The sequence below is a fragment of the Pelodiscus sinensis genome, chromosome 5 (assembly GCF_052426305.1).
Source record: "Pelodiscus sinensis isolate ZL-2025 chromosome 5, ASM5242630v1, whole genome shotgun sequence".
NCBI classification, from domain to species: domain Eukaryota; kingdom Metazoa; phylum Chordata; order Testudines; family Trionychidae; genus Pelodiscus; species Pelodiscus sinensis.
The window spans coordinates 23,761,670-23,788,294 of record NC_143056.1 but is presented as its reverse complement, the minus strand read 5'-3'; the positions used below and the strand labels follow the sequence as shown (position 1 = coordinate 23,788,294).

Sequence of the window (26,625 nt, the reverse complement as noted above, 5' to 3'; positions counted from 1 at the left end):
TCTCTGAACTGCGGAGCAGCTACTCACCGAGCAACAACACAGGTGAGTAGCTGCGAGGAATAATGGGAGCTGGGAGGTTGGGAGGGCTGAAACACCCCAGCCAGCTGACTGTGGCTGTCAGCTGAAAGAGGCTGCCCCGCGTTCCATCTGATCAACGGCTTCTCCTCTGCGCCTGCCCACGTGGAGCTTGGTGCACCCTGGCTGAGTGCCATGGCCAGCTGGCCGGGCAGCCACTTCTTTTCTCTCCAGCCCGGCTGCCCTATGCTCAGCCCAGGGATGCTTTGTCTAGCTCTAGCTGTGCTGGAGCAAGCTTCCCGGGCTGAGCGCAGGGCAGCCAGGCGGGAGTAAAGAGAAGTGGCTGCCTGGCCAGCTGGCCATGGCTCTCAGCCAGGGTGCACCAAGCTCCGCGTGGGCAGGCGCAGAGGGGAAGCCACCCGATCAGCTGGAGCAATGTTCAGCCTCCTCCGGGCTGAAGGCCACAGCCAGCTGGCCAGGCAGCTTCTTCTCTGCACCAGCCCACGTGGAGCGTGGTGCACCCTGGCTGAGCACCACTTCCAAATGTTGGAAAAACCTTTTAAAAAAAGCAGCAGTATAAGGATTGGGGATAGCAAGTGATGGAGAGGAGGAGAATAGAGAGGGCAGAGCTTCAAGGAAGGGGCAGGGCTTCAAGGAAGGGGTGGGGCGGTAGATCTTGGCTTGGTCTGTCATTTAAAAAGTGATCTTGGGTGTAAAAAGGTTGGAGACCACTGTACTAGGCTGTTTCTCCCTCTTCCCCCCTCAGCACCCCCCCCCCCCCCGCCCTCCAGGCTCTGATATGGAATGTGGATAGTATCTTTTTCCTTCTCAGTTGGGGGCCACAGTGAGCATTCCCCCCCTTCCCCGTTTCTCACTTGTGTGCAGCCCCCAACAGATTTTTCTGTGGTTCAGTGGCCCAGGGCCCAAAAAAGGCTCCCCACGCATGTTGTAGTGCATTAAACAGAAAAATAAAAAATATTATTTTTCCACCAGTTTCATTATCCTTTCCAAAGAAAATGCTTAAAACACACTCTTTATAGTGTCAACCAACTTGAAGTTTAATTAAAAAAAAAAAAACAGTAAATTTCATGTCCATTTTTAATTTGTCTCTGTAACTTACAAACATTTTACTGTGAAAGTCAGATTAGGCATTCAGCATTTTATCTACAGCTGCATATTTTTTTTAAAGTATGCTTTATGTGCCTCAGTAGTCAAGATTTTGTTTCTCAAAACAGAAGAAAATTAGCCAACAGTGCCATCAGAACAACAACCCTTGGCTACGTCTACACTGGCCCCAAATTCCGGAAAAGTCATGCAAAGCAGGTAAGTCAGAATAGGGAAATCCGCGGGGGATCAGGTAGGAATAAGAGATCCTCCAGAAAAGGGCTTTATTCCAGAGGATCGCGCCAGTCTAGACGCTTTTTTCCGGCTTTTCCCCAAGCCGGGAAAAAAGCGGCGGACTTGTTTATTTAAATCCGCGGGGGATATTTAAATCCCCCGCGGATTTCCCTATTCTGACTTACCTGCTTTGCATGACTTTTCCGGAATTTGGGGCCAGTGTAGACGTAGCCCTCCTGTATGCCTTCAGTGGCATCTAGGAAAACCCATCCTGGGCTTATGCTATGGTATTCTAACCCAAAGGAATATATTTTTGTGGAAAATAAAGCTATAGAGTTTCTGACCTTTCTGTCTATGACATTACCATCTGTTTCAGTAATTAAAATTGCCATTAAAATTCTGCAGATTGAGAACTGAAACATAAGTGAATTTGTCATTTGTTCATTTGCTCTTGTAAGTGCTCTGTTCTGGTCTTTAAATGTGATGAAAGTTAATAAGGCAACTAGGATTTTGCAGTCACAACAAAACATAGGAAGATGTAATGTTAATATAAGTTATAACATGATTGAAATGAAATATTTCACATTATGAAAATATATCCTGTAAAATGTGCTGAGATAGCATTTCATTTATACTTAATCATTTGACAAATGATTTCTATTGTATTAGAGAAAACTCTTGTACAAATTAACTTTTTCTTATGCTGAAATGGAGTTTCTTGTTTGTATTAGTGTAGCATGATGAAGTCTCAAATGAGATTAGGGCGAGGATGGGTGCAGGGGTGGAGCAGGAACAAATGCTGGGGGAATGGGTCCACAGGGGGTGGCTGCTGGACTGCTCAATTGCAGGGACCAGTTGGTTGACAGTGGTAGTGTATGCCACGGGCGTGCTCTGGGTCTGCTGGGACAGCTCCTGCCAGATGGTGGGAGGTATGTGTGAGTGGCAAATGCCACTTGCCAGGGAAGATGCTACTGGGGTTCCCTTCTCTTCCTTCCCCCAGCAGGGTCTCAGTGTCTTCTGTCTTTCCACGCTTGACTGGGAGCAGATGCTGTCCCAAGAGTGCAGGCATGACCACGTACCATGTGCAGCACTGCTGTGGGTATCCATGACCCCAGCCTCCTTAATGGTGGCGTATGATGGGAGGGTATCCCAGCATGGACTCTGGAGTAAGGCAGGCCTTTCCAGAACCGTGGGACTGGTTTCTGTGTGGCAGCCTCAAGTGGCTGTCTTGCTTCAGACTGGTGTTCCATGTGTACCCACGTGTACAGGCGGCTGTGCAATCCCCAGGCTGAGAAGGCCAAGTGAGGAGCATGCCGCCCGCTGCCTCCTCCCGTGTGTGTCTAGGGAAAGTATTGGAACTCACCTGATGGGACTTCCTTGTCCGAACCCTGGGAGACATCCTGGGAGGAGGGTGCCAGCTCCAGGGAGACGGTGACCTCCCGGGTGGTGGGCATTGCGTCCTGGCTGGCCTCCTCTTTCTCCTCCTCCTCATCATCCACAGCTCTTCCCTCCTGGAAGCTGATGACTAGTGTGTCCAGGCCAGAGTCAATGATGGGAGAGGACGGGACCAACCCCTCCTTCCAGAATGTGGTGCAGCTGCTTGAAATAGCAGCACGACTGGGGTGCCACCCCTGAGCAGGAAGTCCATTCCCTAGCCTTTATGTAGACCTGTATAAGTTCTTTTGTTTTCATGTGCACCTGCTCCTGGGTGCATATGTGGCCTTTCTAGCCTAGGCTGGTGGTCATCTGGCCATAGACTTTGGCGATCCAGTGCCTGGTGAAGAGATCCTGGAGGTTAGTCTCCTCTCCCCAGACCACAATGAGATCCAGGATCTGTGCACCAGATCAGAAAGGGGTCTGCTTCTTCCACTCCTGGCCCAGGCCTTGTGAACTGGCTCCTGGCTCCTGGCTAACAAGCAATCCTAGGGAGCTTAGTGGGAGTGCAGAGGTCTGCCATTGTTGCATACAGGACTGGTGCTGTGTGGCACAAAGCTGGGAGGGATGGTGTGGTGCCACAAGCAGTTTCCCCTGTGGCTGCAGCTTTAAAGGCTGTAGGGGAAGGGAAACTATAGAGGTTTGAGGGGTGTGAACAGAGTGGGTACCAGGGCATCTGTGAGGAGCCCTGTAGGTCAATTATTTTGAAATAAGCACAGTTGTGCCATCCACACTCACTCTATTTCAAAATAGCAATTTCGAAATAAGCATTATTCCTCATGAAATGAGGGTTTATTATTTCAAAATAAGATGCCCATTATTTCAAAATAATTTTGAAATAACACACTTGCTTTGTAGATGCACACCTTGTCATTTTGAAATAACTCTGTAGTGTAGCTGTGCCCTATGACTTTCCTAAGGCCACACGAACAGTTGGTGGGAGTTCTGGGATTTGAACACAGATGTTTCCTAAGAAAAATGACAACACAGAACCATTCTTCTTCCTCGTGGCTTATATAAATCCTGAGTAATAGGACTTGATGAATGTGAAATGCATCTACGCTGTGGGGTTGCCATTCTGGGGCCAGCATGCAGTTCACTTTATGTGAGACTTCAGATTTAAAAAAATCATATATCACTATACATAATGCACTGCATACACTTCATGCAAAGAAATGCAATGGACCATCAAAAATAAGTCTCTTAAATTCAGCCTTACTAAATGCTATTCATATCACCAATATTATTAGAATCTATTTAAAAATGCTTTCATTTGCTTAAATCTTCTTCTTCTTTCGAATGTCATGTTCAACACTATATTTCTTCATCAAAGTTGGACGTCCAACCTCTCCAGCCGGTGAGCAATGTTGCTGGTTAGATTGTGGATATCCGCCAATGAGCCAGTGAATTTTTGTGTTGGGCATTCCGCAACAATGTGATGCATAGTTTGCGGACTGCCACAATCATAAAGTGGAGATGGCAACAAATTCCACTTACACAGTGGATAACCACATCTGCTCTGACCAGTCCTAAGCCAGTTTAGGACACACCGTAGTCTCTAGGGAAGATCGAAGCCTTTCTGCTCAGTGGTGGGATCCGACACAAGATGTTTGTTTGGGACGTCTACTTCCTGCCATTCAGCTCGCCATAGTTCCTTGACATTGGCCGTGACGTTTTTTGCTCGCTGCCAGGGAGACTTACGGGATTTTAGACGTGATGTTGGTGGCTGATCAAAGTATTTGTGGATGGGAAGAGGTTGGCTGCTGCGGTTGATACGTTGGTATAATCTGCATTCCTGCTCCCGTCAACAAATGCTGGGTGGGGCAACGTTTGCCAGCCTGGGCCCACCATGGACAGAGGATGCTTCACGGCAGTAGCCCCTCTTCATGGGGGGCCTCCACTCCCCCGGGCAGGCAGGATTCCAGCACAGCCTCCATCCCCAACCCCAGTGCTGCTGCCTCTGTTAGAGAGGCAACAGCGGTGTCGGGGGGAGGTGACTCCACAAAGCTGGTGCCCATGGAGAACTGGTTTTTAAGCTGACTCCATGAGAACTAGCTCCTGCCTGCTCTCCCATACCGATGCGACCTCTGTGGGAGGCAGCAAGGGGCGGGGGGGCAGGTGGCTCTGCGGAGCTGGCATGTGCAGAGAGCCAGCTTAAAAACTGGCTCCCTGTGTGTACCAGCTCCTGCCTGTCTCTCTCACCCACTACCCTACTGCTTCTTTATCAGAGGCAGCAATGTAGGGGGTGGAGAAGCATGCTGTTCCACTGGATCCAGTGCTTGTGGCTTAAAAGCCAGCTCTCCACAGGCATTGCTCCCAGCCTCCTGCCTCCCTCTCCCTCCTTTGCTACCTTTGAGACAGCCCAGGCTTATCAGTTAATCGTTTATACAACTGTACTCTAACATCTCAATTACAAACCAAAATATTGCTTTATTGGTTCTCAGTTGCTTTGTTTACCTAAGAATGCTTCTTAAAGTAAAAGAGCAGTTTTTCATTGTTTTTTGCCTTTATAACCTAGATTATAAAAATTACATGCATTCTGGGGTATGTCTACACTCCAGCACTAATTCGAACTAACTTAATTTGAATTAGTTAATTCGAACTAAGCTAATTCGAACTAGTGCATCTAGACCTAAAAACTAGTTCGAATTAGTATTTTGCTAATTCGAACTAGCATGTCCACATTGAGTAGACCCTGAACCGAGGTTCAGGATGGCCGGAAGCAGTGCCGGCAGGGCGTCAGATTAGGACTTAGAGCGTGGAGCTGCTGTCTCAGGCTAGCCGAGGGCTGTGCTTAAAGGGACCCGACCCCCACTCCGGACAGACAGTTCTCAGGGGTTCCCTGCTCGCTTGTCTAACTCGATGAGGGACAGCAAAGTAGTCCTGGCTTGGAGTGCCCTGAATGCCCACACTCAGCACATCACAGCACTCGGCCATCAGCCCGGCTGCACTTGCCGCAGGCTGCCATCCGGAGGGGGGTGTGTCAATCGGGGAGCTGCAGGAGAGCTTCCACCCCGAGGAGCCCGCAGAACCACCCCAGTCCTCCCCATCGGGGGCTCTTACCCTATTCTTCCCTCACCTCCTTCCACTTACCCCTCCTTAGCCCCCCTTCCTGATGTACAAAATAAAGGACACGTGTGTTCAAAAATAGAAACTCTCTATATTGAACAAAACTCGGGGAGATTGGGAAAAGGAGGTGGGAGAGGATGGGAGAGGAGAGGAGGAAACCTGGGAGGAGGGAGCTGGAAGGGGGAAGCCAGGGGAAGGAGGAGGAGGGGAAGTATCAAACTATGGTATGCCATATCTTCAGTACTGTGTACAGATGTGATCTCCTTACCCCAGAAAAGATATTTTAGCCTTGGAAAAGGTTCAGAAAAGGGCAACTAAAATGATCAGGGGGTTGGAACAGGTCCCATATGAAGAGAAGCTAAAGAGACTGGGACTTTTCAGTTTAGAAAAGAGGAGACGGGGGGAGGGATAGATATGATAGAGGTCTATAAAATCATGAGTGGTGTGGAGAGGGTGAATAAAGAAAAGTTCTTCATTAGTTCCCATAATATAAGACCTAGAGGACACCAAATGAAATGAATGGGTAGCAGGCTTCAAACTAATAAAAGAAAGTTCTTCTTCACAAAGCAAATAGTCAACCTGTGGAACTCCTTGCTGCAGGAGGCTGTGAAGGCTAGAACTATAACAGAGTTTAAAGAGAAATGAGATCAATTCATGGAGGTTGGGTCAATGGAGTGGTATTAGCTAGGGGGTAGAAATGGTGTCCCTGGCCTCTGTTTGTGGAAGGCTGGAGATGGATGGCACGAGACAAATGGCTTGGTCATTGTCTTCGGTCCATCCCCTCCAGGGTACCTAGTGTTGGCCGCTGTCGGCAGACAGGCTACTGGGCTAGATGGACCTTTGGTCTGACCCAGTACGGCCATTCTTATGTTTTTATGTTCTAAGCTCAGGGTCGGGGTCTCACTCGACCACCTTGATTTTCATGCAAACCTGCTTCTGGGTGGCCAGGCTGGCAGCTATCCAGCCCTACACGGCCGTATTCCTGTGCCTAGTGCGGAGGTTGTGGATGAGGTCCACTATCTCCGCACTAGACCAGGAGGGCGCCCGCCTCTTGCGGCCCCGGGCAGGCTCCTGGGAGCTGCCAGCCTGGTCCCGGGAAGAGGCGGATGGCTGGGTGGCAGCGGGTGGCTGGCTCATGCCGTGCAAGGTGCAGGGTCTGCTGGCTGGGTGCTGGCAGGCTTGCACCTGGCACGGGCACCGTAGCCAGACCGTGCCCCTTTAAGGGCTCTGGGGCCGGGAGGGGGGCAGATGAGTTTCCCTGGTGGTGCCCAGAGTGGCCACCAGGGCAAGCTGGGGAGGGCTAGCCTCCCGCTAGTTCGAATTAAGTGGCTACACAGCCCTTAATTTGAACTACTTAATTCGAACTAGGTGTTAGTCCTCATAGAATGAGGTTTACCTAGTTCGAATTAAGCGCTCCGCTAGTTCGAATTAAGTTCGAACTAGCGGTTTGCCTGTGTAGCGCTTAGGAAAGTTAATTCGAACTAACGGCTGTTAGTTCGAATTAACTTTGTAGTGTAGACATACCCTTTGTGTATTACAGAATTGTGGATTGATATTGTTTTAATTTGGTGAAAAGGGTAATGTCCTGTCTCTGTCACCTCCTTAAAAGTCCATATCTACTTTCTTTACCCTTCGGGTCCTATTTAGTGTTTACCAATCTTTTGACTTTTCCTGTAGGGTAGAGATATGCTGCCTCTGCAGCACGGGTGGTCTCTCTTGACTTAGAAAATTAAATCATCCATGCTAAAAATCAAAACTTGTAACTCTGAGGGTATGTTTACACACCAAAGTTATTTCGAAATAACAGCTCAATAAAAGTTTCAAAATAACTTTACCAGTGTCTACACAGTGAAACTGCTATTTTGAAATTAAATGGAAATAGTGGAGGGCTTATTTCGAAGTTGGTAAACCTCATTCCATGAGGAATAGCACCAATTTTGAAATTGCTGTTTTGAAATAGGGGGCCTCCAGCCCTTCCCAGGGTGCCTTGGTGGCCACTCTGGGCACAGACAAGAAAACTCCTCTTCCTCCCCCCCTCCTGGAGCCCATAAAGGGGTTGACTCTGGCCACGGTGCCTGTGCCAGCTCCAAGCCTGCCAGCCCAGAACCAGCAGTCACTGTACCTGACCAGGTGGCCCTAGCATGAGCCAGGCAGCCAGTGTCAGCCAGCCCTCTACCGCCTCCCCAGCTACCATTCTTCCTCCCACTCCTTCTCCCGCTCCTGCTTCTTCCTCCCCACCCTCCCAGGAATGCCGAGGCCCCTGCACCTGCGGTGCTGGGAGATAGTTGGGCTGGCAAGACCCGCAACCCTGAGCCTTGAGCTTCTCTTCCCCTTCTTCCCCTGGCCTCCCCCTGCCAGCTGCCTCCTCCTAGGTTTCCCCCTCCCATCTCTCATCCTCCCTCCTGCCCTCTCCCACCTTCTTTCTCGAGTCTCACCTTAGTTTCATTCCCGCCCACCCCAGTTTTGTTCAATAAAGAGGCTTTGTTGTAATCAACACGTGTCTTTTATTGTACAGCAGGAAGGGGGGTTAGGGAGGGGTAAGTGGAAGGATGTGAGGGAAGAATGAGGCACAAGCCCCCAGTGGGGCATACCAGGGAGACTGTTACTGGCTGCAGAACGTGCTGCCAGGCTCGCAGCAACACATCTAGGAGAAGCACCAGAGTGCCCAGGGCTCCATGCTGCAGAGTGCTGTGGTGTCCTGAGTTAGGGCAACCAGAGCACAGAGAAAAAAATGCTTTGCTGTCCCTCAGCAAGATAGACAAGCAAGCGAGGAAACCTTAGAATTGGCTGTCTGGGGGGGGGGGGTCCCTTTAAGCACAGGTCTCAGAAACCTTGTGTGGCTGCTGCCTGAGGCTAACTCCTGACCTGATGCCCTGCCAGAACTGGTTCTGGACAGCCTGAAATGCGATTCAGCGTCCTATCAGTGTGGACGCGCTATTTTGAAATAGCAAAACTCTTATTTCAAAATGCATTTTGTGTGTAGATGTGTTATTTTGAAATAAGATATTTCGAAATAACGCTGTAGTGTAGACATACCCTCAGTTTTAAAATCAGACTGGAGCATGGTATCCCCCAAATTGAGACTCTTAGCACTTTATTCCGACACCATTTTATTCGTGGATGTCCTTAAAACTCTCTGAACATACTCTTATCACCAGTTCCCCTCCATATCACAAAGCACCTTCCTCTAATGTTGCTTCCTTCAATACATACGGGGTGTTGCAGTTATTGTTGCAATATTGGCAGCTAGAAGCACCTACTAGCAAAATCACTATGCAATATGCAACCTTACATAATATCTAACTGATAAGTATTAACTCACAATGAGCAATGGAACAATTAGTCCATTTTCTAAGACTTTCAGAATGCAGTAGATCAGAAATGGTATTGTGCCCTGAAGTACTATAAAGGAATTTAAAAGGTTGAAATGTAAGCAGGTTTGTGGTCACACGTGTATTTTTGAAAACAGCTTCATATATGTTTTCATTACGTACAATCTATGTGAATAATTAAAATATAAGGCCCCAGATTTAAATTAAATTCCTTTGGTTTTACCCCAGTGTAACTGAGATTAAAATTTGGCCTGTGTTCTTATTTGGTGAAAGAAAAACTTCTATTTGGTGATGTAATTATTGCCCATTGAACATAAGGATGATGGTACATGAGTGCATCTCGAGCTGTAATATTGCCACAATAAAACTGTACAAGAGTGGCAGTAAGGTAGTTAACTAGCATGCTTGATCACCAGTGAGAACGTCTTCATACTTCCCTCCAGCCTCCTTCCCATTTTAAGTTTAGTTACACATTAGCAATGATTCCTGGGAATTTTTGAAGTTTTTTTTAGCATCATTAAGTTTCAGAGGACACTGTTATTTCCTGATTAAAGTGGTTAGTATTTGGAATTAAATTGTTCAGAGACCAGTAAGCAAAACCTGTTGCTCAGAGATGAAAAAAGCAGATTGCCTCCCCCTTTTCTGGCCATTATTTGTTCTTCAAGCCATTTAAAATGGCTGAATCTGGCTCTGAGTGGTCAGCTGAGAATAGGAAAGCTCCGAGCTGATGTAAAGCATTTTAGCCTGCTCTTATGCCAAATACCCGTCTCTGGTGTAGTGCCTGCCTCCAGGCACTCCCAACCTCAGGGAGTGAGGGGAAAGTGCACAGTTTGCTGCATTCCTCACTCTGCTGGGGAGTGCAGGGAGCATGGAGAGACACTTCTCACATGGTCCCAAGCTACTGGGGCAGTCCTCTCTCCCTGGGGCAGCCTGCATACTGAACCCAGCCTGCTCATCCCCAGCAATGATTCCAGTGAGCATGTACATTTTCGTTTTCATTTTATTTTCCAACCCTCCCCCCAACAATTAAGTACTTGAGCAATTCCAGGTACATCTTCTAGTATTTAGTGCTTTCGTGGATAATTCTATAAAGACGTTAAATAAAAAATGTGTGTCCACTTAAGAAGAAATTGATAGACAAAAGCAACATGGCAATTGTTCTGTTCTCCCTAGAGTGCTTGTTTATGTGCATTCCGATCAGATGGGTGCACACATGCATGCAAGGAAGCTGGAAAATTTGTGTCTAGCAGCAACAGTCGAGTCAGTTTAGGTGCCCTCTGGAGTGGCACTGACATGGCACTTGATATGTAGCTTTGCTGACCTGTTAACCTTCCTTCAGTTCCTTCTTACAACCCAATGACTGCAGGCGCTCCGAACAGCAGATAATGTAAATGGTTGAATAGTATTGTTCCAGTTTGTAGTTAGTTGTTAATATCAAGCTTATGTCAACAAATGACCCCCACTCTGAGTGTTTGAAGTGTCTGAGTGAGGGTCACCAAAAAGAGAAGTGCCACATCAGTGAAAGCTTTCGCCCTTGGACATTGAAGGATTGTGAGCAAAGACTCAGGATCCTGCTTTTGGAGGCTGCACTTTACCCACAATCCAATCCAGGGCTGGCTGACCTGACTTGTAGTACCTTTCTCAGTGCAGAGCTCTCTGGTGCCAAGGATGTTTGATATGGCACCAAGTAAGGAACAGCATCAGCATGACACCGACCATAGGGGGAGTCCATGCGACTCTACCTCCTCTGTGCCTGAGAAGAAGCAGAGGCATGAGAGGAGCAGGTCTTCCAGTCTCCAGAGGAAGCAGGCTGTGAGGCACCAGCCACAGCAGCAGACCAACATAGCACCTATGAATACATTGACTCGTGCTCTGCAGGAGTTTAGAGTCGAGTTCAACCCATCATCACTCCCTGGACCAGCATGGCAGGGAGCATGTGGCGGCAGCCAACTCCCCAGGAACAGGTGCATGCCAGGATCCAGGAAGTACCTGCAGAGCAGAGTTTAACCATAACAAACCAATAAGCTAATGCTTATTAGTTAACCAGTTAAACTCTTAGGGTATGTCTACACTACTCCCCTAGTTCGAACTAGGGGGGGTAATGTAGTCATACGGAGTTGCAAATGAAGCCCGGGATTTGAATTTCCCGGGCTTCATTTGCATAAAGCCGGCCGGCGCCATTTTTAAATGCCGGCTAGTTTGGACCCCGTGCCGCGCGGCTACACGCAGCACGGACTAGCTAGTTCGGATTAGGCTTCCTAATCCGAACTAGCTGTACACCTTGTTCCATGAGGCGTACAGCTAGTTCAGATTAGGAAGCCTAATCCGAACTAGCTAGTCCATGCCGCGTGTAGCCGCGCGGCACGGGGTCCGAACTAGCCGGCATTTAAAAATGGCGCCGGCCGGCTTTATGCAAATGAAGCCCGGGAAATTCAAATCCTGGGGTTCATTTGCAACTCCGTATGACTACATTACCCCCCCCCAATTCGAACTAGGGGGGTAGTGTAGACATACCCTTACATCCCAACACCAGACCTTTTGTACACACATAACAGGGTGTTATGTATTGGTGATGACAGACAATATAGAACATCATTGTTATATCAACAAATGGGGATGCATGCTCCTCTCACCTGTGCAGAGAAGCCCTTCTTCTATGGGACTTTTGTATTGAACATTCAGTCCACCTGCAAGCATTTTACATTCCTGGAGCATAGAACAAGTTGGAAGGCGACCTCAGCAGGTTTTTCCATGGACATGAGTGGTCTCTTTTCTCAGGCATGGCCAACTTACTCTTTCAAAGGTGGAGCACTCCCCAAGTCGATTGGTTCACCACATTCCACAACAGGAAGTGTCACCAGTTTTGCTTGTTAGAACCACAGTCCGGGATCTTGCAGCAACACATTCCTCCTCTCATGAGAAGGCCGTCTTGTCTACACTTTCACTCTAATTCCATTGGTTCACAGAGTACTTCTCAAAATCAAGAGGGATCGAGCATAGATCATATTAATAGTGCTAGGGATGTGTTAGTGTATACATTTAAATGGTTAATCGATGAGCCTGGCTCATTGGTTAACCCTCATGGTTCCATGTAAGGCCCTCCCACACTGTCTGTGTTTCAGAGGCGGGGGGAGGGAAGGAGGCAGGAGTCAGTGATCGCAGAAGGCCAGCTTTTAAGCCGGCCCCCTGCACATACAAGCTCCTGCAGAGCCACCTGTGCCCCACCCACTCCCACCTGTCTCCCTGCGCTGCTAACTCTGTATCAGAGGCAGCAGCATGGGTGGGGTGACAGATGAGTCCGTGGGAGCCAGTGCTAGCAGGGAGCTGCTTCCCCCCTCCGCATGTGAATGTGTAGCAACTGAAAATTTCAGTGGTTACAAATTTATAAAAAATCTGCTTTTTAACATCGCTAAATAGCGCTGCCTGCTCTTGTCAGTACTGCTATGCAGCCTCCTGGACATGTCAGCAGAAGTGCCAATCCCACTTTCGTTTTACTCAGACCTGCTGAAAGAAGACCAAGGTCATTTCCAGCATCTGAACCTTGAGTCCTTACATTTCACAGCCTGGAAGTTCTGTGGCTGAATCCCAGGGAGTTTCTTGCTTAGACCAGGTTCATCAAGTCCTCATAGGCAGTAGGAAACCCTCCACAAGAACCATGTTTCTGGCCAAGTGGAAAAGGGTTTGCATTTGGGCAACACAGTTTGGCTCATCTCCTGTGTAAGCATCAGTGCCACTTGTTCTACCCTACTTATTTCATCTGAAGCAGCAAGGTTTCTTGATTTAATCTAAAAGGTTCTATCTGGCCGTCATGTAAGCATGGACCTAAGACAAGTCCTGTCACGGTTCTCCATTTGAACCGTTGGCTATATGTTCATTGTTTTACCTCTCCTATAAGGTAGCTTTTCTGATGGCTATCACCTCGTTCAGAACAGTGTCAGAACTCAGGGCCCTAACATCAGAGTCCCCCTACATCATGTTCTCTTTAAGAACAAGCTACAGTTAAGACCTCATCCTGTGTTCCTCCCTAAGGTGGTCTCTCATTTCCACATCAATCATGACTATTCCTCCTGGTGTTTTATCCTAAACTGAATTCTTGGACTCAGGAAAAGAGACTCCACACCCTGGATGTATGCAGGAACTGTTTTTTATTATTGTGAGAACTAGACCATTCAGAAAATCGGTTCCGTTGCAGATAGGATGAAAGGCCAGCTTTTGTCTTCTCAGTAGATCTCCTGGATAATCTTCTGTATCCACAAATGCTACAGACTTGCATTATGACACGTTCTACCAGGGCACAGGTTTCATCCACAGCATTTCTTGCTCACTTTCGAACTCATGAGATATGCATTATCCATCCTCACGTTCACTGCGCATTATGCAATCTCTCAGCAGCTGGAGATGACATGGCCTTTGGCAAGGAAGTACTCCAGTCAGGCTCTGACCCCACGTCCTAAAGCTTACGTCTGTGATTCACCTGATTGGAATGCACATGAATAAACACTCGAAGAAAAAAACGGTTACTCAGCTTTCGTAACTGTTCTTCGAGATGTGTTGTTCATGTCCATTCCAAAACCCACTCTTCTATCTCTCAGTTGGACTATTGCAAAGAAGGAACCGGGGGATTAGCAGGTCGCCAACACTATAAATCGAACCCCATGTCAGCGACATTCTAGAGGCCATGTAGTCAGATGTGATGGTTGCTGCTAGGCAAAAAATCTGTTTTCATGCATGTGTGTGATACACCTGATTAGAATGAACACGAGCAATACATCTTGAAGAACAGTTATGAAACGTGAATAACCATTTTTTTCTTTCTGAAGCAGATAAAGATTATAATTCAGGAGAACAAGTTAGCTCTATAGCAAGTGATTTTTGATTTCACAAATCCAGTTTGAAGAGCTGTGTAAAATAAGATATCAAACTGCATTTTCCATTAAGCAGCACATAGATGCATCTATTTTTAAAATTCGCCAGTGAACATGTAAAAACTGATCAACAATGGCAGATTAGTTATGGTGTAAACTAATTTTTGTATAGATGTCCATTTTAATTATTTCCCCACTTTTTGACCTTTCTCCTCATTGAAGGTATGCTCTCTTGCTATGTGGATCCCAAAATGTATGTAAAGAGAATTGCATGTGGCAGCCCTAGAGTATGCCATACTTATGTTCTGTGTAAATATGTATATTAAGTAAAGGCTTCAGACAAACATTGTATTGCTGAGGACCCAAATGTGTTTGAGTTAAAACCTCTGACATTTTAAAAAATAGAAAACTGCCACTTCGGATTTCTATTTAAGATTTTCATTCATTGTTCCCTTTTACACTGAGTTAGCCTTTGTCCCTTCATGCAGCCTCTCTCCTTCCATGTGTCTGTTTTGTGCATCTACGATCTCTGATCTTTCCAACTGTCATGGTTAGAATTTGACTCCTCTTTAAAGATTCCTGTTGCTAGGTAACCATCTCTTCCATTTCCTGTTCTATCTGGGTGCTAGAATGCCCCTTTTGCATTAATAGCTTCTTGATTTTTTTATGTGATTTTTCTCTTAGTTTAAATAATTTCCAGTTTTGCTGCAAGCACTAGAGATTCCTTATATTTTATGATGCCTCATTCAGAAAACAGCAATAGTATGTAGGAGTTTGGGGGTTAAAAAAATCCTCCTAACAGTTTACTTTCCCTTGCAATACTCTACAGAGTTATCCATACATAGTTTTCACAGAATTATAAAGCAAAGGTTAAATATGCAATTATCATTTTGGGCTTTAAAAAGCTTAATTGTCTTTTCTTTTGTGTAAGATTCCTAGGAATTTAAGTTTGAAGGGAACACATTCACTTTTTCACCATCTAAAAAGGCAAACTGATTGCTGAAAATTATGTAAAGTTTGCAGACTGCAGGCTTACATCTTATCTTGTTGATTTTGTTATAATGTGTGAGCACTACCTGCATGATCCAGAGTCTACAACTAATTGCAAGTATTACATTTCCCAGCAGATGAGACAAAGCATGTGAACAGCTGGAGCAACTGCTCCCATATCTGTATGTAATGAGATGAAAGGTATCCAGGGTGTCTCACAGTGGAGACCAGGGGAGGCAGTTTTAAAAGTGTATATTTAATTTTCACTGGTTTGTTTAAAATGTGGTCAGAGATGGTTAGGTGGAAGATTTGATTGATACTTGTCATTTTATTTTTTGACATTTTAAAATCCTTGGTTTTTAGATGTTCATTATTAAAGGAAACAGCTTGTGTTGACCTATACCATCTGTGAGCAATACAGGGGCTAATCAGTTGGGTCACTACTGTCATTCTAAATGTGCAATTGGAGCATCATTCTCTGAGCAGCTAGGGCAGCACTTTCACTGTCTATTATTACAAAAATATTCAAAGTTAAGATGATGATAAGGATCTTACTCAAAATCTGGATTTCATTGCTTTAGTTGATTTTTATCTGTGTCCATAACTGTTATGTTTTTTCAGTTTTTACATTATATATTTCCATTTATATTGTCCCTTTCATTCAGTCAACCAGCTCACTGTACTGTGAGTGAAAGAGGGAAAATTTAGGCAAAGACACAGGGGCAGACCCTTTTAAACAATACCATAGATCTTTAAGGTCAAGAGAAGACCTAGATCTCAGTGAAAGAGTCATCAACAATATTCAACTTAGCCTCAGAAGGAGAAGAAGCTGAGGTGATCCTGACTGGTCATCCTGTAGCACTATAGAGTCCAACTCTTTCACCCTTGATGGCTAATTCCATATACGTGTTGAATCTTTAAAATACAGGACTCTCTGGTCTACTCTAGCCATGAATATTGCTTGACCAGAAAGACCTAACTTGCCAGGTTCAGAAATGTAGCCCTGCGCTCCCCAGGCAAATACCCTATCCCCTAAGCCAGTGTTTCTCAACCTTTTTGTTTATAAATTACCCCTTTAAAAAAATTATAAGTACCTCCAGTCTAACCCAGTGCCCTCCTCCCTCCCCTAGAGCCAGGCACCCTCTAGCGCCCCCGCTCCAACCCAGTGCAATCTCCCCTCTCCCAGAGCCAGGCAGCCCCAGATTCTTTTATTATTTTATTAACACCCTGGGTCTCACCAGAGCCACCGCTGCAGCCACATGCTTCTCCCTCCAGGTGTTGGGGCGTGTGTGCAGAGCGGCCGTGAACTGTCCAGGCGCATGGCTCCAAAAGACAGTCGAACATTCCCTTGAAGGCAGGTGCTGCTGCCCCCTTCCCAAATCTTGAACATTTTTTGTGCTTTAATTAGGCCGGCCAGATGGCAATTTAACATGGAAAAACAAGGACATGTCTGGGAAAAACTGGACGAATGGTAACTCTACCTTTGAAGTGCATCCTGCCGCCCGGCCCTGCCTTGGTGCTTGTCTGCAGGGAACAAGTGACCCGCCAGTTCCAGGTTTGTCACATGGGGCTGTGTGCTCCCACCCCAGCCCGCGGCCCCCCCCTTGCATGGAGCCCGGGGGCAACTGTCCCTCTGCTCCCCTCTCACTACGCCACTGGCCAAATCTGTCCCCCCAACTTGGAACTGCCCAGGGTCTCACTGGAGCCGCCGCTGCTGCAGCTACGCGCTTTTCTCACCAGGCGCTGGGGCGCGTGCGCAGAGCGGCTGTTAATGTCCAGGCGCGCAGCTCTGAACATTCAATTTGACAGGCACAGGCTGCCACCCCCTCTCCAATCCCTTTTTCAGGGCAAAATCCTGGATATTTTTTGCTAAATTTCTGGTGCTGGGGAGGCTCAGCCCCAGTGGACTGGTGCGGTGGGGGATGCAGGCAGTGGGGAACATAGTTCCAGCCAGGACTGGAGTCAGCGTAGTCAGCGGCTGGGTGCACAGCCCCGGCCAGTGCTATGTGGGGTGGGTGCAGCTCTGGGTGGGGCTGGCGATCAGGAGCACAGCCCTGGCAGGAGCTGGAGGTAGCAGGGCTGCTGGCCCCTAACCAGAGCTGATGCGGTGCAACCTTGACCAGAACTGGTGCAATGTGGGGCTAGAGGCAGCAGGACTGGCAACAGAGAGCACAGCCCCGGCCAGGAGTGGAGCATACATCCAGGTGGGGAACCTTGACCTCCCCTGGTCCAACAAACTCCAATGTTTGGGACAACTCAGGTACTGAGGGTGCGAAACTAAGGAGGTCCCATCTATACCATCTCTCATGCTTTTCATATCAGTGCATTATGTTTGTATGAAAAAGCGAGAGAGAAACGTGGCATATAGGATTAGTGTGTTATAATGGAGCTTTTTTGAGGCTTCCTGACTCTACAAAGCTGCTCTGCATGTTTGGTAGCTGGAGACATTTGGTAGCTGTGCTTCTCATTTCTGCGGGAGCACCTCTAATAAGTTTGCCTTTACTTCATAGGCACACTATCTCACTGATTGGCATTACTGTCAGAAAGTATTTCCAGGTAGTCAAGCTAAGCCAACAAATTTGAAAATTAACAAAATTATGTAATAACTAATTGTCAGCTTTCTTTGATACAGATTTTGCCTTGCAAGTGAGTAAAACAATCTTTCAGTAAATGGAAAATCATTTCCATATCCCACAGATGTGTAGCATGGCTTCTTATATATTTCTTTCCTCACAGACCATTATCAGTATCATAATTATTTTTTTCAGAAAATACTTTACATTTCAGTTCCTTTGCAGTAGTTCTGAAAGATACAGATATTTCCTTTATTGTTCTTAAACAAGAAGTCTTCATGCTGCTGTGCTATTGGAGTGAGGACCTTTGGGTGAAAATCTTACTCTTACTTATTAGTCTAGTGTCTACCACATACTTTTAAGGAAGGAGCAAGGACCAATAGCATAAGACTAATGTAGGTTAAAGTTTTCGGGTGTCTTCATGCACTGTCCTCAGAGTGGCCTGTGAAGTTTCCAAGAGCAATTAAAAAGGTATCTCTTTGTTCCTCATAAATCCAATTTCATTTAAATTAGGTCTCTTATGCACCGTATGCAAGAACTAGTTTGTACTGGAACCCACAAAAAAAATATTTTAAATATCCAGCACAAAATTGCTGTATTGCTGGATTTTTAAAATAATTTTTTCCTGTGGGTTTCAGTACAAACTAGTGGTCTGATCACACAATCCACAATCTTCTTCCTTCTGTGGAAATACATTACACTCTCATAGCAGCAGCCATCTCTGGGCACATGTAACACATTTAAAACATCATGAGCTATTGTGGGCAAAAGCCACTTCATTAGATTTTGCCCACGAAAGCTCATACTGTCATATTTATTTGTTAGTCTCTAAGGGTATGTCTACACTACAGCACTAATTCGAACTAACTTAATTCAAATTAGTTAATTCGAACTAAGCTAATTCGAATTAGTGCATCTAGACCTAAAAACTAATTCGAATTAGTGTTTTGCTAATTCGAAATAGCATGTCCACATTGAGTGGACCCTGAACTGAAGTTAAGGCTGGCCGGAACCAGTGCCGGCAGAGCAACAGGTTAGGACTTAGAGTGTGGAGCTGCTGCCTCAGGCTAGCCAAGGGCTGTGCTTAAAGGGACCCGACCCCCACCCCGGACAGAGTTCTCAGGGTTCTCTACTTGCTTGTCTACCTCGATGAGGGACAGCAAGGCAGTCCTGTCTTGGAGTGCCCTGAGTGCCCTCACTCGGCACGTCACAGCACTCGGCCATCAGCCCGGCAGCACTTGCAACAGACTGCCATCCAGGGGAGGTCAATTGGGGGGCTGTCAGGATCCAGGAGGCCCTGCAGAAGAGCATCCACCCCGAAGAACCCGCAGAGCCACCCCAGTCCTCCCCATCAGGGGCTCGTGCCCCATTCCTCCCTCACCTCCTTCCACTTACCCCTTCCTAGCCCCCCTTCCTGACGTAAAAAATAAAGGACGTGTGTTCAAAAATAGAAACTCTCTTTATTTAACAAAACTGGTGGGAGGGAGGATTAACCTCTGGGGAGACTGGGAAAAGGAGGTGAGAGGGGGAGGAGAGAGGGTAGATGAGGGGAGGGGGAAACCTGGGAGGAGGAAGCTGGAAGGGGGAAACCAGAGGAAGAAGGAGATGGGGAAGTATAAAACTATGGTATGCCATATCTTTAGTACTGTGTACAGATGTGGTCTCCTCACCTCAAAAAATATATTTTGGCCTTGGAAAGGGTTCAGAAAAGGGCAACTAAAATGATTAGGGGTTTGGAACAGGTCCCATATGAAGAGAGGCTAAAGAGACTGGGACTTTTCAGCTTAGAAAAAAGGAGACGGAGGGGTGATATGTTAGAGGTCTATAAAATCATGAGTGGTGTGGAAAGGGTAAATAAAGAAAAGTTCTTCATTAGTTCCCATAATATAAGGACTAGAGGACACCAAATGAAATGAATGGGTAGCAGGCTTCAAACTAATAAAAGAAAGTTCTTCTTCACAAAGCAAATAGTCAACCTGTGGAACTCCTTTCCACAGGAGGCTGTGAAGGCTAGAACTAGAACAGAGTTTAAAGAGAAGTTAGGTAAATTCATGGAGGTTGGGTCCATGGAGTGGTATTAGCCAGGGGGTAGGAACGGTGTCCCTGGCCTCTGTTTGTGGAAGGCTGGAGATGGATGGCACGAGACAAATGGCTTGGTCATTGTCTTTGGTCCATCCCCTCCAGGGTACTTGGTGTTGGCCGCTGTTGGCAGACAGGCTACTGGGCTAGATGGATCTTTGGTCTGACCCATTACGGCCATTCTTACGTTCTTATGTTCTAAGCTCAGGGTCGTGGGTCTCACTGGACCAACTTGATTTTCATGCAGACCTGCTCCTGGGTTTGCATGTGGCCTTTGGTGGCCAGGCTGGCAGCTATCCTGCCCTAGACGGCCGTATTCCTGTGCCTAGTGCGGAGGTCGTGGACGTTGGAGGCCTCCCCCCAAACCTCGATGAGGTCCACGATCTCCGCACTAGACCAGGCGGGCACCTGCCTCTTGCGGCTCTGGGCAGGCTCCTGGGAACTGCCAGCTTGGTCCTGGGAAGAGGCGGAGGGCTGGGTGGCAGTGGGTGGCTGGCTCATGCTGTACCAGGGGCAGGGTTTGCTGGCTGGGTGCTGGCAGGCTTGCAACTGGCACGAGCACTGTAGCCAGACCATGCCCCTCTAAGAGCTCTGGAGCTGGGAGGGGGGCAGAAAAGTTTCCCTGGTTTGGCCCAGAGTGGCCACCTGGGCAACCTGGGAAGGGCTAGCCTCCAACTACTTCAAATTAAGTGGCTACACAGCCCTTAATTCGAACTACTTAATTCGAACTAGGCGTTAGTCCTCGTAGAATGAGGTTTACCTATTTCCAATTAAGTGCTCTGCTAGTTCAAATTAAATTCGAACTAGCGGTTTGTATGTATAGCCGCTATTAAAGTTCATTTGAACTAACGGCTGTTAGTTCGAATTAACTTCGTAGTGTAGATATACCCAACGGTGCCACAGGGCTACTCATTGTTTTTAAAGATACAGACTAACACGGCTACCTCTCTGAGAGTTTTTAACATTTAAAATAGTTTATCTATATATACAGTTTTATTAGTGAGAGGTAGACACCAGAATATATTCCATCAGTTGACTGAGATAAATTCCTGTTTTAATACCTGTCAATCAAATCTTGGGCCTATGTCAAAGTGCACTAAACATCATGAGAGCTGTTCACTGCCATGTGTGCTGGCTCTGCACTGGATTTATGGACCCTCATAATAGTTGGTCCTAGAGAATCAAAAGGGGGAAAGAGACCCAGCCTCATTGTCTCTATAGGAAAAAACAACAAATGGTCTGGTAGCACTTTATAGACTAACGAAACATGGAGATGGTATCATGAGCTTTCGTGGGCACAGCCCACTTCTTCAGATGACCAGAATTATGAGTTGGGGATATGAAAACTCGAAATAAATAGGAGAGGGAAAGGGGAGGAGGGAGAGAAAGTAAAATGGAGGAGGCTGGAAGACAGAGCATCACCCGTCAAAAAATGAGGAGTAACGTTAGTTCAAACCAAGGGGTTTGATTCGAACTAAAGCATCCTGGAACACACTTTCTGGTTCAGATCAGCTGGCAAGCGGAATAGCGCCTGCGAGAGATTATGCTAATGAAGCGCAGGATATTTAAATCCCCGCTTCGTTAGCAATTTTGGTCAGCAACATTTGCATCCCTAGTTTGATCTAGGGAGCAAGTGTAGACGTGCCCTCACAGACTAACTCGACTATCCCCTGAAGCTGTCTCTATAGAACTCACCAATCGCCACAGTGACCACTTCCAAAGCTGTTCAACCTATCCTTTGGAAGTCACTGCTTCCTTTTATGCCATCTGTGAACTCTCTGGCTACCATTAATGGTAGTTGGTAGGTGGAATCGCAGATGCTGCTTCTCGGAAGAGGGAGTGGTTGAGCCAACTTTGTGGGGTCTTTGGCCCTCAAGACTTGTGTTGGATTCCACAGCTACAGTTCCTGAGTACTTTTGATGCACTAGCAAATGGCATTGAAATTTAGCATTAAATTTATAAAATAAAAAGGAGCATAAAGTGGCACTAACAAGTGTTTGTTTCCTTGTTTCTGCAACAAAGAGGCTAATCTCTTAAAAAGGTTTGATAGAAGTTTATAAGAAAATAATGAAATGCAGTAACTCCTCATTTAACACGTGCCTGCTTAACACGTTTTTGCAATAGCACGATTTTTTTTTTTTAGGGAATGTTTTTTGAATTACACAACTGTCCCTGGAATAACACAATTTCTCCAGCCGGCCCGTTGCCAGCAGCTGCACAGGGTTTCCCCGCTCCCCTGCAAAGCGGCAGACAGTTCGCCACTTGCCGCGCTGTTCCCCAGCAACCCCCTCTCACTGGACGCAGTGCAGGTCCCGGCAGACCCATCACAGGGGCATAATCCCAACCCAATCCCTCTCCCCTCCCTTCCCTTCTCTTTCCTTCCCCAGAGCCAAACACCTCCCCTCCCTGCTGTAACCCAGTCCCCTTTCTCCCCCAAACTTATGTCCCGGTCCCAACAGACACTATCGCTTGAAATGCAACCCCCACCTTTTCCATTATTTTCAATGGGGAAATTGACCCTGCATAACACGTTTTCACTTAACACGATCATTTTCTGAAACCTATCTATAGTGTTAAATGAGGAATTGCTGTAATGCTTCCTATTTATTATTTAATTTTCCATTATGAGTTATTAAATACATATTGTGTGAGGTTATAATAATGGTTCCTTAATAAACAGATATAATAAAGTACCTTTTAAATACAAGCATTCTACTCTGTTATCCTATATCTGTATTTAAAAATATGCTTTATGTGGCTTTAATGCAATGGTGCCCAAACCTTTCCTGTCATGTTTCTCTGCCCCATCACCAGTAATAGAATTTGTTCGTGTCTCTCCCTCCCCATTAGTACACAACCAAGGCTTCCTCAGCATAGGCATTTGGACTGAAGGGCAGAGCTGGGGTCAAAATTGGGGATGGAGGAGGAGATGGGTCTAGAGGTGGAGTTCGCCTGGTGAATACGTGGAGGAGTGAAGGGCAGTACTAGGCCAAGGATGGAGCAGGAGATGGAGTAGGGATGTAAGTGACTAAGCATATACTCACCGGGTAGTCAAGTAGTGACTCAACTAGTTGCTCCCTGCTGCCTCTGTCAGAGAGAGGCAGCAAGGCGAGGGAGCAGGAGCTAGTGCTGGGGGGATCTGGCTTAAAAGACGGTTCCCTCCAGCACCGTCTTCATGTGGGGTGGGGGGTAGGAGAGGCAGAGGCACACCATGTTTCCTTCTGCTCTTCTGCCTTTTAAATGTAATAAGAGCCATAGGCAGTTCTTGCTACATTTAAAAGACCGAAGCACAACTGAGATAGCAAGTGCCCCACCTCTCCCATCGACTAATAGAGTAGTCGATGGAAATTCCATTAACTACTTGATTAGCTAATTAATCGAAATTTAACATCCATGGGACGGAGTGGAGCTGTGCCTGGGGGCAGAGTGGGTCTAGAGACCACTGTTTTAATGGCATACCCGAGTTTATGCTATGAAAATATACTTGTCACAACTTTAAATGCCCTCACTTACAGTGTGAAATAGAATCTGTCCCAGCATAATGGTTGTTCTTGTTACATAGGTGATAAAAACCTACAAAGCAGCAGTACAACAGACCTTGGATGTCCTCTTCCTTCCTGAAGGAAAAGAATTTCTTACAAGCACAGATGCAGTAAGCCGGGACTCAGCTGACCGCACGATCATTGCATGGGATTTCCACAGCTCTGCAAAGATTTCCAACCAGATATTTCATGTAGGGTTAACAATTATTATTTGAATACTGATTTGGTACATTGTGAGGAGAGTAAAAAGCTTTTGTTTTTTTTAGGAACTGCTGTGAATTATTGATCAATTTTTCCGCAAATAGGGATGAATGCAGCTTGTATTAAATCACAGTACTTATGTACAATTTGAAATAAGCTAATATAACCTTACAGTGATGTGTAAAATGCAACTTACTAAAAAGTGAGAGCTGTTGTTTTATTTTAGGAACCGTTATTTATTCTCTAACTATGAGTGAAGTCACCTAGGCTGTGTCCAGACTCAGGGGTTTTTTCGGGAAAAGTAGCCTTTTCCCGAAAAAACTTCCCCTGCGTCCAGACTCAAGCCGCGTTCTTTCGAAATTATTTCGAAAGAACGCGGCTTTCGATGGCGGTAAACCTCGTTTCATGAGGAAGAACACCTTCTTTCGAAAGTTCTCTTTCGAAAGAAGGCGTTCTTCAATGTAAATAGGGCTTCCTCGAAAGAGAGCATCCAGACTCGCTGGGTGCTCTCTTTCGAAAAAGCGGATTGCTCTTTTGAAAGATCTGCCTGCAGTCTAGACGCGATCTTTCGAAAGAGGCTCTTTCGAAAGATGCTTTCGAAAGAGCCTCTTTCGAAAGAAGCCTGCAGTCTAGACATAGCCCTAGAGAATTGTGAGTGCCCTCCTTGGAAAAGGATTTTCATTTCACTGGCTAGTTACTGACATTTCAGATAGGGTTAGGCAGGTACACAGGTAGAAATGTCAGTGTGTCCTGCCAATTGTGTACCAAAGTATTTGTTACAGTATCACCTTTCCCTTTCCAGTCCTTTTCCCAAGACTGCAGAAATGATATATTTAAGCTGATCACAGATGAAGGATTTTATCAATTAAATGTTTGATCAATAGCAAAGTAAATGCATGTAAATACATAGCAAAGGATAATAGCAGAGGCAAAATGGTGCTGGCAAAATAATTACTTCAGCAAACACAGGTATAGAATTCTTTGCAATATGTAGCAGTCCAAACAAGTAATTCATTTATCTGTTCAATTGTCAAAAAATGCTTGCAGCTTCACAAGACACTTAGGCTTTGTCTACACTACAAAGTTTTATCACCAAAAACTGCCTTTTGGTGTCAAAACATTCGGATATACACATTACAATGTGACTTTTGTCAAAGAAAAACATCCAGTTTCTGTGACAAAAAACTTCCATCCCTTCTCCCTTTATTGTCAACAAAGAACCAGAGTGGACACTGCTGGCTGTTTTGTCCACAGAACTGGCTTTGGCCAGTATCCCACAATGCCTGCCCCAATGGCTCTGCTCAGTGTTTTGATCTCTGCTGTCTGACAGGCATGCACCCCTCCCTTTTCAGAATTCTGGGAAGTATCTGACAGCTGAGTGAGCTGCTCTGTTTGGGGAAACAAACAAAGAACAAATTATTGAACTGCTCCTTTTCTGTCCTGCATGAAGAGCACAGCAGCAGGCAGGGTGCTGCTGCAAGGGAGGGGTATAGGCTGCTGTGTTGCTTTCACATTCCTCAGCACAGAAAACTCACAGAGCTACTCATGATGCCACTGCCAGCAGCTGAGGAGGCTGGGAGAGAACTTGGAAGGAATCCCAAGATGCAATGATTAGCTCTGCCTTCCCACTTCACTGCACTGTGGTATACATACCCACAGTGGATTGCTCATACTGTCGAAGAGACCATGGGACCTTTAGTCTTCCCAGAGGCTGCTTGAGTGCTTTTGAACTAAAATTGCTTTTGTATCCCTTTGTAAAGGGAATAATTCTTCCCTATGCATTTGCTCAGCTTCCACTCAGCCCAGCTAGTTAAGATAGACAGACATCAGATTTAATATTTACCCCATGTAAACTTTTAGGAGTGTGTATTGAGAAAATTGGGCATGGATGATTTTAAGTTTCTTCATAGTTACATATCTAAAATAGGTCAGTGCTCTCCCATCTTCTGATTATTCAGATATATTAGATCTACAAAAGACTGCTTGATTAATTTGAACAAGACTATATTTCTAGCAACAAAAATACAGGAATGTTATCTTCTCAACTATTTTTTAGGAGCGTTATACCTGTCCGAGTCTTACGCTGCACCCTAGAGAACCTGCATTTGTTGCTCAGACAAATGGAAACTACATGGCATTGTTTTCTACCCAACGACCATACAAAATCAACAAAAGGAAAAGATATGAAGGGCATAAGGTATTATTCTTCACTGGGAACTTAAAATATTTATGATTATAAGTAATATAACACAATTTCTGTTCCCTTAACGTGTTTGCTGATACTGTTGATTTACAAATAAGGATAGACATTAATTGACTTGCTTCTTTTCCTGTCTGGTTTCCTGTAATGTAGTTAATTAGAATGATACAAATATAAAGACAATGGATTGGGGACTGAAATAATGGAAGACTTTGTGAATTGTTAATAGCTTCACCAATTATTGATTGGCTAGTGCTAACAATTTAAGGTTGTAATAAATCTGTTGGAATAAATACCTGGGGAAATAATTAGAGCATTTTGTATAAAAAGTGACATTTTTACTATATTGCTGCATTTTCAAGAGGTTGAATTAAATTTTCCTAATTAGCATATTGATATACACTCTTAATCTTCACTCTTTACAGGTAGAAGGATTTGCAGTGGGCTGTGAATTTTCTCCAGATGGAATGCTTCTAGTGACAGGAAGTTCAGAGGGAAAAGTATTTTTCTATAACTATCACACTGCTAGAATAACTCAAACATTGTCTGCACATAACGAAGCATGTGTGAGTGCAACTTTTCATCCAGTCCTTCCATCACTTCTGGCAACGTGTGATTGGACTGGAGATATCAAGATCTGGCAATAATAAAACGTTACCATTCAGAGTGATTCCAGCTAGACCACTTTGAAGACATGGGTGCTGGTGTTTCTTAAGAAATAAATCAGTATATATAATTTGAATATTTCTTGTAACTTTGAGGTAGTCAGTCATTTTGTATATTCCATGTCAGGCTTCTAAGAGCAGGATTTTCAAAAGTCTGTACAGCTGGTGTAAGTCTGGAAGTCACTAAGAGTTGTGCTAACACTGAGGTTTTTTGAAAATATCATATAAGATTTAAGATTAAATATCTTTTTTTAATCATGTGATGCTTAATGGGGTAAAACGCATGCTTTGTGGCAAATACTAAATTATACCAAAACATTAA

The 26,625-nt window shown here is 45.6% G+C and overlaps 1 protein-coding gene across 4 annotated transcripts in view; it reads left to right on the top strand.

The window, feature by feature from the left end:
- The window catches only part of WDR25 (WD repeat domain 25), a 122,865-nt gene extending 96,481 nt beyond the window's left edge, over positions 1-26,384 (top strand). For all 4 annotated transcript variants that reach the window (XM_075926566.2, XM_075926567.2, XM_075926565.2 and 1 more), the window contains exons 5-7: positions 23,258-23,428; positions 25,495-25,635; positions 26,064-26,384. In XM_075926566.2, the coding sequence (XP_075782681.2) occupies positions 23,258-23,428; positions 25,495-25,635; positions 26,064-26,285 (534 nt within the window). In that variant the 3' untranslated portion in view covers positions 26,286-26,384. The remainder of the gene's footprint in view (positions 1-23,257; positions 23,429-25,494; positions 25,636-26,063) is intronic.
- The last annotated feature ends 241 nt before the right edge of the window (positions 26,385-26,625 follow it).